This window comes from Lygodium microphyllum, chromosome 19, assembly GCF_053477565.2.
Source record: "Lygodium microphyllum isolate KBCC chromosome 19, Lygodium_microphyllum_v1.1.10, whole genome shotgun sequence".
Taxonomy (NCBI): Eukaryota; Viridiplantae; Streptophyta; class Polypodiopsida; order Schizaeales; family Lygodiaceae; genus Lygodium; species Lygodium microphyllum.
The window spans coordinates 129056685-129073879 of record NC_141153.1 but is presented as its reverse complement, the minus strand read 5'-3'; the positions used below and the strand labels follow the sequence as shown (position 1 = coordinate 129073879).

At 40.4% G+C, this 17195-nt stretch overlaps 1 protein-coding gene across 3 annotated transcripts in view; it reads left to right on the top strand.

The window, feature by feature from the left end:
- LOC148020374 (transcription initiation factor TFIID subunit 4b-like) overlaps positions 1-17195 on the top strand; it is a 110164-nt gene that overhangs the window by 72412 nt on the left and 20557 nt on the right. For all 3 annotated transcript variants that reach the window (XM_087700957.1, XM_087700955.1, XM_087700956.1), the window contains 5 exons: positions 1744-1825; positions 1966-2092; positions 2183-2238; positions 2542-2598; positions 2689-2841. In XM_087700957.1, the coding sequence (XP_087557083.1) occupies positions 1744-1825; positions 1966-2092; positions 2183-2238; positions 2542-2598; positions 2689-2841 (475 nt within the window). The remainder of the gene's footprint in view (positions 1-1743; positions 1826-1965; positions 2093-2182; positions 2239-2541; positions 2599-2688; positions 2842-17195) is intronic.

Genomic DNA, 17195 nt, shown 5'->3' with positions numbered 1-17195 from the left:
ATTAGATCCAGCCTTCCTTGGCTGCGTTTGCTGGTGTTTGATATCCAAAGGCTGCCTTGTTGCGATTTGGGATTCGTTCAGAGTATGACACACTCTCTAGCTCATTACCCTTGCCCTGATCCTTGAGATACACGAGTTCGAGGTTTAGTATTCATTCACTGCATGGTGTGTTTGCTGCATGAGCATTGTTTATTTAGTAGTCATATCACTTCATTCTTGTCTCTGAGTTATCCTAACCCTAACTTTGTCCTTCTATCAGTCGGTGCTTTGTTGTAAGGTGTTATTTGTGTTTCTGTGTTAGGGTATTTCTTCACAGTGGGGTTTATTTTCAAGGGTTTTCATAGTGGATTGGGATGGGCATTTGCGCATTGCTCAGATTTAGTTGGACATTTGCAAATTGCCTGGATGACTACATTTGGATGAAGTAGGGTTTATTTTCAAGGGTTTCATAGTGGATTGGGATGGACATTTGCAGATTGCCTGGATTACTACATTTGGACCGTTGTTGCCTTGGCTGTTCAACATTTCCCATCATTGGTGATGTATCTATCAAAATTGATGTGAAATCTATATTGTTGGGATGATTACATTTGGATTGCTGTTGTGTCTGCTGTTTATTATTGCCCATCATTGATGGATCTATCAAGATGGCCGTGAAATCCATTTTCCTAGCTAGGATTTTGTAGGAGATCTATCTAGTATATATTCGAAAGCCACTGATTCCCTGCTGCTAGGAATATTTCCATCTCTTTCCTGTGACGCTATCGTAGTGTCACTGCAGGGAACATTATGAGCTCTATCCATTAGGCCTTTGTTTTGAGTATTTGGTCATTTTGGTTCAACTTAGCTGCTTGGCCTTCTAATTTTTATGATTAGTCAGCTCTTTGCTAGTGCTTGTCATCAAAACATGGTCACCTTCTAATTTCTAAGATTAGTCAGCTCTTTCCTATTGCTTGCCATCAAGGCATGGTCGCTTCCATATACTCATTATTAGTGCCCTCAGGCTGTACATTTTGTTGCAAATTTTGTTATATGCATTCCCCTTTGCATTCATGCTCTTCCTATTCATACTCATTGTTTGCTATTCTAATTCAGACGGCTTTTGTGTCCAAGCTGGTGAGATGTATGGGTGGAATACTTATCATGATCAAGTGAAATATTTAAATGCATAACACTAGAATAGGTTCCGATTTATTTGCACCAAAAAGGTCTTCTATCAACGCTTTTGTATGATTTGTTCCCTTTTGGAAAAGTAGGTGTCTATCCATTGTTCAATTCCCTTAACTTTTTTTATATCTGCCATTGGTGGGAGGGACAGTCATTATGTGAGGCAGTGGAGGAACCAGCTTTGCTTTGCCTTTATCTTGATGTACTTTTGGAATGTATGCACTTGATGTAGGTCAGGCTGGAATATGCAGTGCTGCATTGTTTGGTGTCACTCCTTGTGGCATAATTTGAGTAGGAGATGGCTGCTATAGTGATTTGGAATCCTCTGAAGTGATATGTTGTAACCCCTGAGCGAGTGGGATATTACAAAGCACATTATATCTATGCACATAGATTGCAGTTATGATTCCAATAGGAAAGATATGTGACAGATTGGATGGTCATATAGAAACCTGTCATGATGGCTGTTTCTAAGAAAACAATTTTGAAAGTTTGCAATTGTTAAGGATATTCTTCAAAGAAGGCGAAGGGTTGCAGATCTTGTCTCTAATGAATTTCTCATTGTTATCATTGTAGCAAGAGGCAGAAAATGAATGAGGACTATCAAAGTATTGATCAGATCAATGATGTCACTGTTGCTAGTGGTATAAATTTAATGGTAAGTGTTTTTATTTATGAAACTGGGGGTTTCAGTCATTCCTTCTGCATAAACTGCTCCAAGTATGAGTCTCAAGTACTCACAAAGGAATAGTCACTTTGTTAGAAATAAATTTGTTGTCGTTCACCTTCCATTTGTAGGAGGAAGAGCAACGTTTGATGGCTGAACCTAATAAAAAGAAATCAGGGGCAATTAAAGTTTTTGTACAAGAGGAACAGAAATTCATCCTCGAAAGTATACCTCTTCGTCATAAAGTACTGGGAATAGGTGTGGTGCAACATGTTGCTATGTATCTGGTAACTGTTTGAGTTTTTTGAAAGACTGATGCAACACTGTTGTCTGACTTTTGTGTTACAGCCAAGCAATATGGAATTGAGACTATTAGTGATGATGTGGATCAATGCTTATCTTTGGTATGTTCGACTTTTTAATAGCCTCCAAAGATCTCTTTTTCTTGATCTGTTTGTTTGTGCTCTCTCTCTCTGTGTCTTATGATCAATGTTAAACAAGAAGAATTCTGTTTGCTCTGTTTGTCTCTTTTGTCCATCTTTCTGGCTAATGGTCTATTGTATCTATGGGGCTAGTGTTTGACCAATGATCTATGTATCTTCTCTTTCTTCCTCCATCACTCGTTTATTTTCATTCTTTCATTCTTATCTTCATTGTGTCTTCTTGTATTTTTGGTCTGGTTCAATAATGATTTTTTTGACTGGCAGTCCCTTGAAGAACTGTATAGGGGTCTAGTGCATAAACTCATCAAGTTTTCTAAGCAGGTGAGCTGTGGATGGTCTTCTAATTTACTCTCTACTTATATCTCTTATATATTTCATATTCAAATATGGAAATTTCTTGTGCTGGGACAGCGCTGTGGTGTTGGTAAAGGACAACAAGAAATTATTGTGACTTCTGATGTTGGAAATCATATTGCCATTCTGAAGAAGAAGGCCATAGATGCAAGGTCAGCCAAACAGGCACTTGAACAACAACAGATAGACAGTTCAAGCATTCAAGCAGAGGTACGTTAATAATAAAGGCCGTAAATTTGAGCTTGAAGAATGCCTTGGATTAGCTCTTGATTAGGTGCTTGAAGATGATTAGGTTGAAAACATGCCTTCGTTGTGCTTCATTTTTGTGCTGTATATTTATTTTTCTCAGAAAAGAAAATTCTATTGATTAATCCCCTTAGCACAAAGCTTCCCAAGACAAGTACAAAACATAACCCCATAAGGAACTCTCAAAACAAAGACTACATGACAAAGTGAGAGTCTATTACAAGGCTTGACTAAATAATCAATCAAGAGGTTGATAGTGCCAAACCATGCTTGGCTGACTGAAAGTGCTAGAGTCCTAATTCTTGAGAAAATTGCATGTCCTCCTCCTTTTAGTCTCTCAACCACCTTGTATTCTCTTCCATCTCTCTCGGACACTATGGACAATCTTTGTCCAAATTTTGGTGTCCTTGTAGTGGATACGCCCAGTAGATCTATGACACTATAGGTGGTGATCCAATGTACCAGCCACCATGCTAGCTATAAGCTCCCATCTATGGTAGTGCCCATTAGTCCATGTAGACTTTGAAAAATCTGGCGTGGCAATCCTGCTCAAGAGTTTGACATGAAATTAGGTAGATATGGCTCCCATGTATATCCTTATATCCACAGGTGAGGCCTCTGTCTATGACCCATGCAACTATCCCCCATGTCACAGTCATAGATCGTGCTCCGCAATTGTAGACTCTTCTAAGCTATTAAACTCCATCTTGAGGGTACTCTCCTTTATACCTTGTGCACCCTAGGGCAATCCCATATATATGGTCTTTGCAGGTCCTTGGCTCCTCACATCTAATACAAGTGATTGAATCTTTGTCATAATTGAGAGGAGTGTCAATTGTGAGGCTCTTGTGTGCTACCAACCATAGAGAGAGTAAGATCTTTTTGCATCTAAAGCTATCTTCCACTTCCTCAAGTAGTCAACTGGAAAGGCTATGTGATACCTAGTGCCATCCAATGCTCAGTAGTCATGAGTATCACTCTAATCTTGCTCATCTATATCCTCCTTCCTTATTTAGTGGTGTACCGAGAGAGGGAGACATCCTTGGTGTCGGGATGATTGCGCAATGGGAATGTGAGTCAGAAGTGGTGGAGTAGCACTGTTGAGTGTAAGAGTGAGAGAATCCCAAGAGTGTACTAGCTTGTCACGGTAAACAAAGAATAAAATGTATTTATATGTTAGGGTACAAATAAGGGTGAGTTTACACCTGTATAAGTTTAGACACAGAGATTAGGGTCACAGAGATTAGGGGACTTTACACCCAACAACCTTCCATTTAAAGGCCCGAAGTGGTATCTTTAAGCTAGCCAACTCCCACTTATCGGATGCAATGCTCATGTTGAGCCTTTGCAAGACTCTTAGTGAGCACATTTGTAGGGCTATCTTGGGTTTTGACCTTAGTCAATGTGACAAGACCATCATCCAAGACCTGTCGAATGAAGTGGTACTAAACATCTATGTGTTTGATACGTGCATGAAACATGGCATTCTTAGCCAAACATACTGCACTCTGGCTATCACAACCATGCATTGGAATAGGTGAAGAGAGACCAAAATCCTTGACCAAACAGCCAAGCCAAATAGCTTCCTTAGAAGCTTTTGTGGTTGAAATATATTTAGTCTTTGTAGTACTTAGTGCCACAATTTTCTGCAACCTTGAACACCAAGAGATAGCCCCACCAACCAAAGTAAAGACATACCCACTAGTACATTTCCCAGTGTCAACACCTCCTACCACAAAATTCCTACAACTCTAGTGTACCCTTTCCATAGCATGTATACTTCTCTTGTGTACCTTTTAAGTATTTAAAGATACATTTCATTGCTTTCCAATGTGGCTTTCTAGGATTAGACATGAATCTTCTAACAACTCCCACTACATGAGCAATGTCAGTGCGAGTTGCAACCATGGCATACATCAAAGATCCACAAGTTGATACATAAGGTATTTCCTTCGTAGCACTAGTAGCTACATCATCTTTTGGGCTGTTAGTTTTGCTAAGCTTTGTATGTGACAGTAAAGGCACACCAAGAGGCTTAGTATCAACCATATTCAACCTATCAAGTACTTTGCTAATATACTTGTTATGTGAGAGAAACAAGTGTTGCTCTCTATCTCTTTTAATGCACATGCCCAAAATGTGTTTAACTGTTCCCAAATCTTTCATTGAGAAGGCTTAACTTAGCTGCTTTTTAAGAGTATTCAAAGTACTCTTATGCTTTCCTGCGATCAACATATCATCCACATATAAAACTAGCACAATAAGGCTTCCATCATCAGCCTTTTTAGTGTATAAGCAATGATTTGCATGATTGCATTTAAATCCATGGTTGAGCATAAAGGTATCAAACTTTTTATACCACTGTCTAGGGGCTTGTTTCAGCCCATATAAGCTGCGTTTCAACTTACAAATCAAATGCTCTTTCCTTGGAATAGCAAAACCTTCGGGCTGTTTCATGTATAGCTCTTCATCCAGGTCACCATGAAGAAAAACAGTCTTCACATCCGTTTGATCCAACTCTAAATCCAAGGATACAGTGAGAGCAAACAAAACACGGAGCGTAGTCATCTTCACCATTGGTGAAAAAACCTCTTGGAAGTCTAGACCTTTCTTTTTTGTATAGCCCTTAGTAACCAAACGTGCCTTCTTGAACTTGGGCTTCCCATCAATACATTTCACCTTGTAAACCCATTTGTTAGGGATAGCTTTCCTATCCTTGGGCAAAGGTACAAGCTCCCATATGTTATTTGCATACAGAGACTTCATCTCTTCCTGCATAGCAAGCTCCCACTTTCTTTTGTTTTCACATGATTGTGCCTCTCTAAATGCCAGAGGCTTGTTGAGATATTTGCAATCACACCTACTTTAGTCTCTTTGTATAGGACAGCTAGGCTAGGAAGATGCAGTCCATTCTAGGAAGAGAGACAAAATCCCATATGCACAGTGGATATTAAGTGCTACCAAAGAACTCTATATAATGATGTACTTGAACTATCACTTTCATATGATGATACTGCAATAGTACTTGTCTCTTTTGTCAAGTATATGTGTCATTGTTGTCTATACACAAGATTGTGTTTATGAGTTCAAGTCTCAATCTTGAAACCTAATTCACTTGTGTAACAGTTGTCTACATTGTCATGTCAACATGAGTTGTGTCTTTATCTTCCATCCTCCATAGCTTCCGCCTTTTCCATGCTCTAGATCCCGCATCTTTAACATGGTATTAGAGCCCAGTCGGGCATGGCATAACTCACTTCTCTACTCTCTCAGTCCCTCTTAACCTCAGGTCAGCTCATGGTTTCATTTCTCACCTCCATCTCTACTTGACCTTCCTTGGTAGCCATAGCCAGCAGCACCCTGTCAACTTGAAGCTCCTGGATCTCTCTCCACAGGTCATACGTGAACCTGCTCTCTTCGGGACATTTGTTCCTTGACTCCCAAGGCTTCTCTGTACCACTTAAGAACCTGACATTGGCCACTCCATAGCTCAGCATTGTGAGTTTACACAGTTGCTGCCCTGTGTGTTTGCCATAGCCAGATAGACCCTGCCAACTTTGAGGAGTTGGATCTTGCAATAGAGGGCATAACTCTCCCTGCTGTCTTCTACAAACTTGTTCCCCAATTTCAGGCGAATCATTGTGGCACAACACAGCTCGACATTGGCCACTGTATGCAACGACATTGCGGAAATTCGTCGTTGCTGTCAAGACTGCGCCTGCTGGTGTTCGAGCTGCTGCCGCCATCGCTACAGGCCGCGATTTGGACGAGGATTATAGGGCTTTGATAGGCCTTGAAAAGAGCTACATTTCCATAAAAAAAGTTTTGAAAATGATATTGTTGTAACTTGGCAAAAGAACGATGATAAGGCCCAGGCCATTATTAAACTGGAGCTAGACGACAGCTATATCCACCATGTTGATAACTGTGAGACCTCATAGGATACATGGAAGAGACTTGACACCTTGTTCGGTGCACAATCTAAATCATCAAAGTATGGTCTCCTGATTGAGTTTTTCAAGCTTGAAATGAAGTCCAGCACATCACTTGCTACACATCTAAATTACATGGAAGGACTTCTAACCCAACTTGCAGGAATCAACATTAAAATGGAAGAAGATGTTTGCATCGGTGTTCTACTTAAGAGTTTGCCTCCTGAATATAATAATGTATCAACAACCTTAATCAACATGCCAAATCTTGAACTTGTTGATATCCAGGCATCACTGTTAGAAGAGGAAAAGAAGCTAAAAACTAAGGAAGAACCAAGTACCTCTAGAGATGAGCATGCATTATATGTTGGCAACAGGTACAAAGGCAAGAAGGATCAGCTTTTCTATGACTTCTGCAAAAGGACCAGACACACCGAGAAGTTCTGCTACGCAAGAAAGAGGTCCCAAAAGGCCTATCTAGTTGCAGTCAAAGAAGAAGAAGAAAATGGAGCAAAGGAAGAAGGAGAAGAAGTCCACCAAACCTCATCAATCCTTCTATTCAGATAGACTTTTTTAGTTTTGTATTTCCTAGCCCTAATGTCTCAAACATAAACTTGTAAAACTCCTTAGTTATCCTTGTACTACAGCCTTTGTACACTTTGTAAGGCCCCTGCTACAGCCTCTGAATGTCCATCATGTTTGTGGTACCCACACTTAGTTTTTTCTGCAACAGCCCTCTGGTGTTTTGCTATGTTTATGGTGTGCCCACACTTTGCAGGTGTTGCTTTTACTAAAGCCTCTACACACTTTGTACTTTTGGTTGTGATTGAGGAGGGGTGTTGAGATATTTGCAATCACACCTACTTTAGTCCATTTGTATAGGACAGCTAGGCTAGGAAGATGCAATCCATTCTAGGAAGAGAGACAAAATCCCATATGCACAGTGGATGTTAAGTGCTACCAAAGAACTCTATATAATGATGTACTTGAACTATCACTTTCATATGATGATAATGCAATAGTACTTGTCTCTTCTGTCAAGTATATGTGTTATTGTTGTCCATACACAAGATTGTGTTTATGAGTTCAAGTCTCAATCTTGAAACCTAATTCACTTGTATAACAGTTGTCTACATTGTCATGTCAACATGAGTTGTGTCTTTATCTTCCATCCTCCATAGCTTTTGCCTTTGCCATGCTCTAGATCCCGCATCTTTAAAAAGGCTCACTTTCATTAGTCAATAAAATGCAATCCAAAGATGGCTGAAACCTCTATGGCTGCCTTTTGACACGTGTAGACCTTCTTACCCAATGATGTGTATTGTTAGGCAATGGGCCTACATCCTCAGGTATGTGCACACCATCACCTGGTGGCTGATTTTCAGCATTTTCTTGCTGCTGTAACTTGTTTTCAGCATGTTATTCTTGCTGTCCTATTTCATCTTTTGCATTTGTTTGCTGTCCATTATCTTCTGGCTGTAGCACAATATATTGTTGCTCATTTTCAACATCAAAAGGAACAGAATCTTCAGCTAATGGCTGGTTGTTCATGCTGAAATTTCACCTTCTTTTTGTCAAGGTCACCCTGTGTAGTATGTTTTAGTAACTTTGTCTCATTAAATACTATGTCTCGATTGTGTACTATCTTCCTACCTTGAGGAAGTCAAACTGTATAACCGATCTCTCCCTCATCTCCATATCCCATGAAAATGCCCTTGATGGATTTCATATCTAGTTTAGTCCTCTGATCTACAGGAATATGCACAAAGGCATCACAACCAAAGACACACAAATGGTCATATGAAGTAGGCATAGAAACAGGGAACGGCCGTTCCAGCCTATAGGAACGGTTTAACGCGTTCCAGATCCTTGGAGGGGGTGAAATGGCCAGGGAACGTTCCCTGCCGTTCCCTGGGCCGTTCCCTGCTGTTCCCTGCCGTTCCCTGGGCCGTTCCTTGCCGTTCCCTGTTTGGAACGGCCATTCCAGGCCTGTTGACCAAAAATTTACATTTTTCCACGTTTTTTCTTTTTGCTTATATCACACTCCTTCTCTTACATGTTCACCTATCTCCATTGCCTAATGTGCACACACTAATCTCTCTCTCTCTCTCTCTCTCATATTCAAAGTATCAAGACAACCCACAAGCCAATTGGGAGTCCATGCAAAGCTCAAATTTGATGCATTATGAACTCTTGCAAATCACAATCAAATTTCAGCCTATTCTCAATTCCAAGGTAATTATCCATTTATATTGTCTAATTTCAAGGGAAACTAGAATAATTGGGGCAATTCATGAGCAATTTGGAGCTGTGGGGGTAATCGAGTCAATTTTGGAACATTTGGGTCAATTTGGAGCATTGAGGGGTATTGGGGCAAATTAGAGGGACATTCTTTGGGGCAACTTGATCACGTAGGGCATATTTGGGGCACTTAAGATATGTGCCGTTCCCCCCCGTTCCCGTTCCCCCACCTTGGACGTTCCCCCCGTTCCAGGGGGTCCGGCTCCCGTTCCCGTTCCCCGTTCCAGGTAACTATGGAAGTAGGTTTGCTAGACCAAACCTCTTCAAGAATGCCATTTTTCAATTCACGATTGGGAGAATGATTGCATACATGAACTGCAGTCTTAAGATTCTCTCCCCGGAACTACTGCAGGAGATTAGCTGTGGACAACATGCATCTGACTCTCTCACAAAGTGCGCTATTATATATTTCAGCCACGCCATTTGATGCAGGGTTATAAGGGGTTATTAACTCCCTCTTAATGCTATGCATCTCACAAAACTTTTTGGACTCTTTAGAAACATACTCGCCCCCATTATCCATTCTTATAGCTTTTAACTTAAGCTCTTTTTGTGTGGTAACAAAAGCATTAAACCTTTTAAAGGTATCCAACACTTCCTTTTTTCTCTTTAACACATATACCCATGACTTTCTACTAAAATCATCAATAAAGTTAATAAAGTATTGTGCACTCCCATATGAAATAATAGGCATAGTGCACACATCAGAGTGTACTAAATCAAGAGCATCCAACTTCTTAAGGACACCAGAGTGATAAGGAGACTATCATTACAAAAGCTGAGACCGGAGCCTTTTACATCAAATCTCCCTAAAGAGAAGAGAACCTGAAGACCTTTTTGGCTTATATGGCCAAGTCTTTTGTACCAAAGTTCCATCTGTGAAGAATGAACTTCAGCCACAGTCAAGAATTTGCTAGGTAATGCTTTACAATGCAAATAGTACAAAGTCCTCCTTCTTGCTGCCCTTAACAATCAGTATAGAGCCCTTGCGGACCTTCCAAGATCTACCACCAAAGGTAGTAAAATATCCCCTTGCATCAAGCTGCCCCACTGACAATAGACTTTTCTTTATGCAAGGTACATATCTGACATCCTGTAAAATCAGATCTTGGCCGTTTTCAAGGGCCAAGTGAATGCTACCTACACCCTCTATCTCACATGCATAGTTGTTGCCTAAGTAAACCTTGCCTAGGCAACCTGCAGTGTATTTTGAAAATGACTCCAAAGAGGGAGTAACATGAAAAGAGGCACCACTATGTCCACTATCCATGATTGGGACAGCCCATTATGAGCTGAATGCAAAGCATAAATTACCTTCTTTTTGGTGATGTGCATATTACCTGCTGCTGCCATAATATCTACATCATTGCATGAGGCTACAACAAGTATCTTTTCAGTGTTAGGGAGCTCTTCAATAACCACACTAGATGCAACATTTGCCTTTGCAACTTCTTTTGAGGGAGTGCTGTCATCATCCTTCTTTTTCTTTCCTTGCTAGACCAACAATCTGACTTTTTATGCCCTTTATGCCCACACTGATAGCAAGTAACAATAAGAGGTTGAATATTAAGCTAGTTGCAGCCCAAAATTTCAGGAAATAAGAGCAAGATTTGATCCAAATACATGTAGTGCAGTAGAAAGAATGACTTTCATCAATATAACTGAGATTTCAGCATACATTCCGTGCATACATTACTGCAAGGTGACTCCCACTTCAGCAATATCACCAGAAATACATATGCAACAATCCCAGATTTGCAAATGATCACTAAGATTGCTGCATTATGAATATTCAGCAATACATCAACTCAATAAAAGCTGCCTAACCTGTAAACTGCATACATATGTGCCCAAAAGCACTTCTGATACACAAAAAACCACCAAAATTCTCTGCAATTTCTCCAAAATCTCACAAGTGGGAGATAATAAACTCAAATTACACTGCTTATAGTACCAAGATTGCTTCAGCAATGTCCCCTAAGTGCATTTCACACATCAATTTTGGCAAAATTCACAAATTTCAGTAAGAGCCCCAAAATTTCGCTAACCAATCTGACAAATTGCATTAATACATATTCCCGAGAGCATAGAACATACAAATTTAGCAAAATTTCACAAAATTTTGCAAAAGCCTCAAAATTTTTGGATCCAAATGTGCACCAATGTCAGTAGATTTCGGCTGAGTTGAGAAAAATTCCATTGGTATATGAAAAGGCCCAAAAATTTCAAAGCCAATGTGCACAATTTTTGCAATTTTCCAGTCCAATATCATAGTTATGCATGAACATCACTAAATCTAGGAAAAGCCTCAAAATTTAGACACAAATATGCAAACTATGCTTGCATGCGCGAATCCTCGTTAGTATGGGCGTGCTTGATAAAAAGCAAAAAGAAATTGATGAATTTGGCTTGAAATGTCCCGATGTGACCAGCGTGACTTGTCAAATGATGTCGGCTGCTGTCTTGCCGGTTAGATCAAATTGCGACCACGTCATATTGACTGTCGCCTTTCTCCATTTGGTCACATTGATTGCGGCCGACTGCCGCTTGGTCTTCACTTGGTCATGTCAGTTGTGAATGAGCTGCCACCTGTCTACAAAAGTGATGATTTGCTACCTCTTTGTGTGTGCTCTCAAAAACTAACCCGCACACCTTAGCCATAGCTTTGATACCAGTTTGTCGGGATGAGTGTGCAATGAGAATGCGAGTCAGAAGTGGAGCAACAACATTGTTGAGTGTGAGAGTGAGAGAATCTCAAGGTGAGTGTACTTGCTTACCACGTTACACAAAGAATAAAATGTATTTATATGTTAGGGTATAAATAAGGGTATGTTCACACCCGTATAAGTTTATACATGGAGATTAAGGGACTTTACACCCAACACTTGGGTGTCTCTACAAATGGAGCTCTCCAAACCCAATCTCCAAGGTTTAATTGTAATATCTTAAGAGGCCTTCTCCTATATGTCTCCAATCATCCATCATACAGGTCGCAAAGTTCGGGTCTAAATCCCAAGTTATAAGGAGCGATAATCCTAATCCTTTGCTGAGAGCATTTTGTAAACTCCCAATTGATGCAAATCCTTTCTTGTGAGTCTACCATCCTTGTGTACTGAAAAGATAAACACATATTCTTTGTGTTGGTAGCAACCATTGTGATAAGATTGTCTCCTTTGGTAGAGAGCTCAATCTTGAGAGGTGTATATATTGGTCCTCTAGAGTCCACTTTGGGGCGACTATATTTCTAATGCTCTTCATCATGTCTCTTGCCCATTTGATACCAACAGTCTATGCCTTTGTGACTTAGTCGGTAGTCTAGAAAGGAAAACCACTCTCGCTATGTAAAAGCAATCTACGAAGACAACTTCCTCTTAGGTTAGTGTCTCCTTTTTCCAATGGTGCCACCTTTCTCTATGTCGAGTAATCGGTTTCCTTATCTTCTGTTCAATGGTGGCTTGAGTAATCTGGTGAAGTCCAACAGACGTTGATCTCCAAGCCCAGTTAACCTCAGATATCTCCGCCATCAAACCACCCCTAAATTTAGGGTTGAATGATAACATGCAAGGCTGCTTTAACTTTTGTTGTACTTCCATCTCCACACGATCAAATGAAATTCTTGATGAGTTGCCTCACTTGGTTGATGCATGACCTAGAGAAAGCCCAACAAGAAGTAATATACAACATGGCGGCAAGTAGAATCCATGTTGTAGAACCTACTCAGCTACCACTACTCTCCTTGTTAAAAAGAGAGTTTTGCCATACTCTAGTATAAGATCTTTTGCTTGATGTTGAAGAGTAAGGATGCTAGTTGCTACTTTGAGGTAAATATCAATGCCCACATGACAACCAAGATATCACATCTCATTGAGGTGCTATGGGAGGTTAAGTGAAACTATCATGTGGTGTCTAGCTTGATTGTTGAGTGTTACAAACCAAAATCTGCAAGACTTGTGCCTCTTGAGGCGTTACAAAAAGTCTCCATAGCTATTACAAAGACCCTAAAGTTTCCCTCATCTCCATCCAATGCACAATTGTGTCATGTGTAAACTCTATCTCCAAAAGCCCCAAATTTTGGGATGGGCATCCTAATGCCACAAATATATTATTTTTTATCATGCAGATAAGAGCTCATGGCGTCTACTAGAAATAGAAGAAATAAAGGTGTAGGGGAAACTTCATCTCATTGACATTTGATTGTCGAATCCATTTCCTTAGAAACCACCAATCATTACTTAGCTATGAGCTGAGGAGTAAAGGGCCACTACACCTCTAGCCTATTACTTCGGAAAACCCATTAGAAACTTCCAATCAACTCTATCTTAAGCCTTCTTGATGTAGTACAATAAGGTCCTGTCTCTTGAAGTGTGGGCATGGTAGAGTTGAGGATTTCTAGTGTGTGGTAGGGTGTATGATGTGTGGCATTGAGAGGAAGCAATGGTGGAATGCAAGGTAGAAGCTATGGAGTGTAAGAGGGTTGAGAGAGAGAAGAACACAAGAGAGTTATGTGGGTACAAATTGAATGGTATCCTTATTCTTTGTTATTTTCACTTATATATGATTGTACAATGTATACATATACAAGGGATGCCCACCCGTCGATTGGCCATTGGCCTTTACCCCAACAACATCCCACTTAAAGGCCGATGTGCCTTTATTTATGGGAGTATAAGAAGAAAGTGAAGATACTATCCAATGCCAATTAGCACTATACAAAGTGCAAAGCGCTCGAAGGTAAACTCTTCGTGAGGAGATCTACAAGATTGTAATCTATATGTACTTGACAAGCTCAACGCGCTTGTCCTCAAGCACCTTCCTAATGAAGTGATACTTCGCCTTAATGTGCTTTGTCTTTGCATGGAAGACAGGGTTCTGTGCGAGCTGAATGGTATTTTGACTATCAGAGTGCAATGTAGGTACCTCTTTTGTGATGCCCAAGTCTGTCACTAGACGAGTAAGCCATATAGGTTTGTTGCAGGCCTCAATGGCTGCAACATACTCTGTGTCAGTGGTAAGTAAAGCTGTACATGGTTGTAATCGAGAGATCCAAGAAACTACACAACCTGTGAAAATAAAGGCAAAATTTTAGTAGATCTCCTAGAGTCTACACTCCTTGCAAAGTCAGCATCTACATATCCAAGAACAGATACATCAGTCCTTTCAAAGCGTATGCACATAGATTGTAGGTTAATCCCCAAATCAAAGTTAGCCTAAAGCTTTGCGAAAAGCTTCAAACTTTTCTTTGGATAGAGCCTTGATGAATATGTCTACTATGTTGTCCTACGTAGGCACATAGACCAAATTAATCTCCCATGCATGGAGTCTCTCTTTGACATAATGATAATGGACCTCAATATGCTTTGTTTAGGCATGAAATATTGCATTTTGTGCAACTACCAATGCACTTTGATTGCTAGTTTAGATACATGTAGTTGACAGAAATGCAATATTCAAGTCTAATAAAAGGCACATGAGCCTAACACTCAATTGTAGCTATAAAAGCGGCCATGCATTTAGCTTCACAACTCGAAGTGGCCATTGTAGGTTACTTTTTGGTAAGCCAAGAGATGCAAACATTGCCAAGTAAGAAACAAATTCCACTAGTGGACACTCTTATGCCATAACATCTTGCCCAATCACTATATTTGTAAGAACATGCAAGGAAGTAGAGCTGCTGCAAGGGTAAAACAACTTGAAAGCTTATGTGCCTTCAAATATCAAAAGACACACTTAACTGCTTGCTAATGCTGTGAGCTTGGGCTATGCATAAATTGGCTCGAATGGGTTACAACATACTAAATGTCTGGCTATATATTGCACAAATAGATCAAACATCCAAATGCTTACTGATAAAGAAAAGCGTTAAAAGGATGACCAAGATTCTTAAGAGAAAAACGGAAGCTTGACTCAACTTGGGTAGAAATAGGTTCCCAATCCTCAAACTCAAAACATATAGTTGTTCAGTGTACTTTGGCTGCCTTAAAACAACACCCCCTTGCACCCCCCTTCAATAGTATCAAACTGGATACCAAGATAGTAGTGCAAGTGGCCAAGATCTCTCGTAGCAAATGCTTATTGTAATCAGCCTTAAACATTGAATATTGTGCTCATCACCCCCAATCAAAAGCATATCATTAACATACAAGATCAGAATGAGGAGAGCATACCCCTCGTGTCTAATGTAAATGATGCTCTCAGTCAGGCTGTTGCAAAGGCCTAGGCCAATCAAGTAAAAATGAATCTTCTCGTACCATGCATGTGGTGCTTACTTTAGCCCATACAAGGCTTTCCGCAAACGACTGACTTTTTTTTATCATACCCTCCTTTACGAACATTGGTGATTAGGTGATATAGACTTCCTCATTCAAGTCACCATGTAAGAAAGCAGCCTTAATGTCAAGCTGATGTATATTCTAGCCATGATGTGCAACCAAAGCAATGAACGTATGGATGTTTGTCATATGTGATGTGGGTGCAAAGGTCTCTTTGTAACCAATGCCCTATCTTCGAGCATAAACAGTTTGCGACAAGTTTAGCTTTGTAGCGATCTCACTGCTATCGTTTGCATGACATTTGAGCTTAAAGACCCAATAGTGCCAATGCCAACTTGCCTTTAAGCAAGTCACATAGCTCCCAAGTACTATTATCTTCAATGCTCTGCAAGATTGATCGCATAGCATCTAGCCAATATGTATCCTCCAAAGCATCCTCAACACAAAGAGCCGCTTCATCTCAACTAGTGGCCAATAAATCACAATTCGTAAAGTTCCTGATGCCTGATAAGAAGTTGCTTTAGTACATCCATGAAGAGGAGTACCTTGTTTGCTGTCCCACAAGGTAACCACCAACCATCTATGTGAAGAAATACCCTAACGCAGTAACGTAAATGAAAGCATATGATAGAGCATAAACTCAATAGAACACAGTTAGGGTTAGGGTAACTTAGAGACCATGAACACAATTGAAATATGAATGAATGTTTGAATATTGAATATACAATACTCATGCAGCAAACAAACAGTGGAGGTAATGAATACTGTGCCCCAAACTCTTGTGTCTTGAGGACCGAGGCAGAGGTGATGAGTGGGAGAGTGTGTCGTACCCCTAATGGATCTTGAAACACAACAAGCCAGCCTCCAAGTGTCGGATAGCAGCAAACACAATAAACAGTGATGCTAGAATAGTGTTGAACAGATAGGAGAGTGTGGATAGTAGCAACACAGGCTCCAAGAGATGGGCGAGAGGCAGAAGATCACTAGGTTGAGCCAAACTCAGGGAAAAGTGTAGGCAACAACAGATGACAGCAAACCACAGCCTTCTTGATGCAAATGCAGCTTGTAGGAGCACTCGCCACTAGTTGGAGATGACCCAAGTGCAGCGAATGTAGACAAAAACTGGTTGCCAATTGTAAACGCAGCCTTTGGAGGGCTGGTGATAGCACCAAACGGCAATAGGGTGAGTGGACTGTGCAATGGAGGCCGAAAATAGGCACCAGATGGATAGACGGTGTCAGGCAGCCTTTGCTGAGATATCCACTGCGAACCAGGTGTGGGCAGCGAAGCTAGAGGGCTTGAAATTTTCAAAAACGAGGTTGAATTGAATGGAGGGTAGTTTATTTATAGAAAGTTTTGAGACCTCGTACCGCGCACTATTTTAAAACTCTCTTGAATTGCATACCATTTTAGGGTTTTTATTAATTAAGTATTTTTGGGATTGTTTAAGAGGCTAATTCAGCATTTAATGCTTATCTTAGCTTATCTCAAGCCCATAAATTGAGCTAGAAAGGAAGACTAATCCATAATTTTGTTTGCTTTTGTTTTTGTTGTTGATTTTATCCCAAGGCATCCCACCCCAAAGATACTAGGGCATTGGACAAAGGGTACACACGGTGACTACCCAGTGGCCTATTAAGACTCCCGGTGATGGTTATCTTACCAAGGGAGTCTAAGTGGTCACCCCAAAGAGGCTAGGGCATCGGGACAAAGAATGCACGTTAGTTTCATAGTGGCCGACAAAGTCTTGCAAAGGTAGATGGAACCACCTTTTTTCTTTTTGGGTAGGTGGTTTGATAGTGTGTGTTTAAAAAGT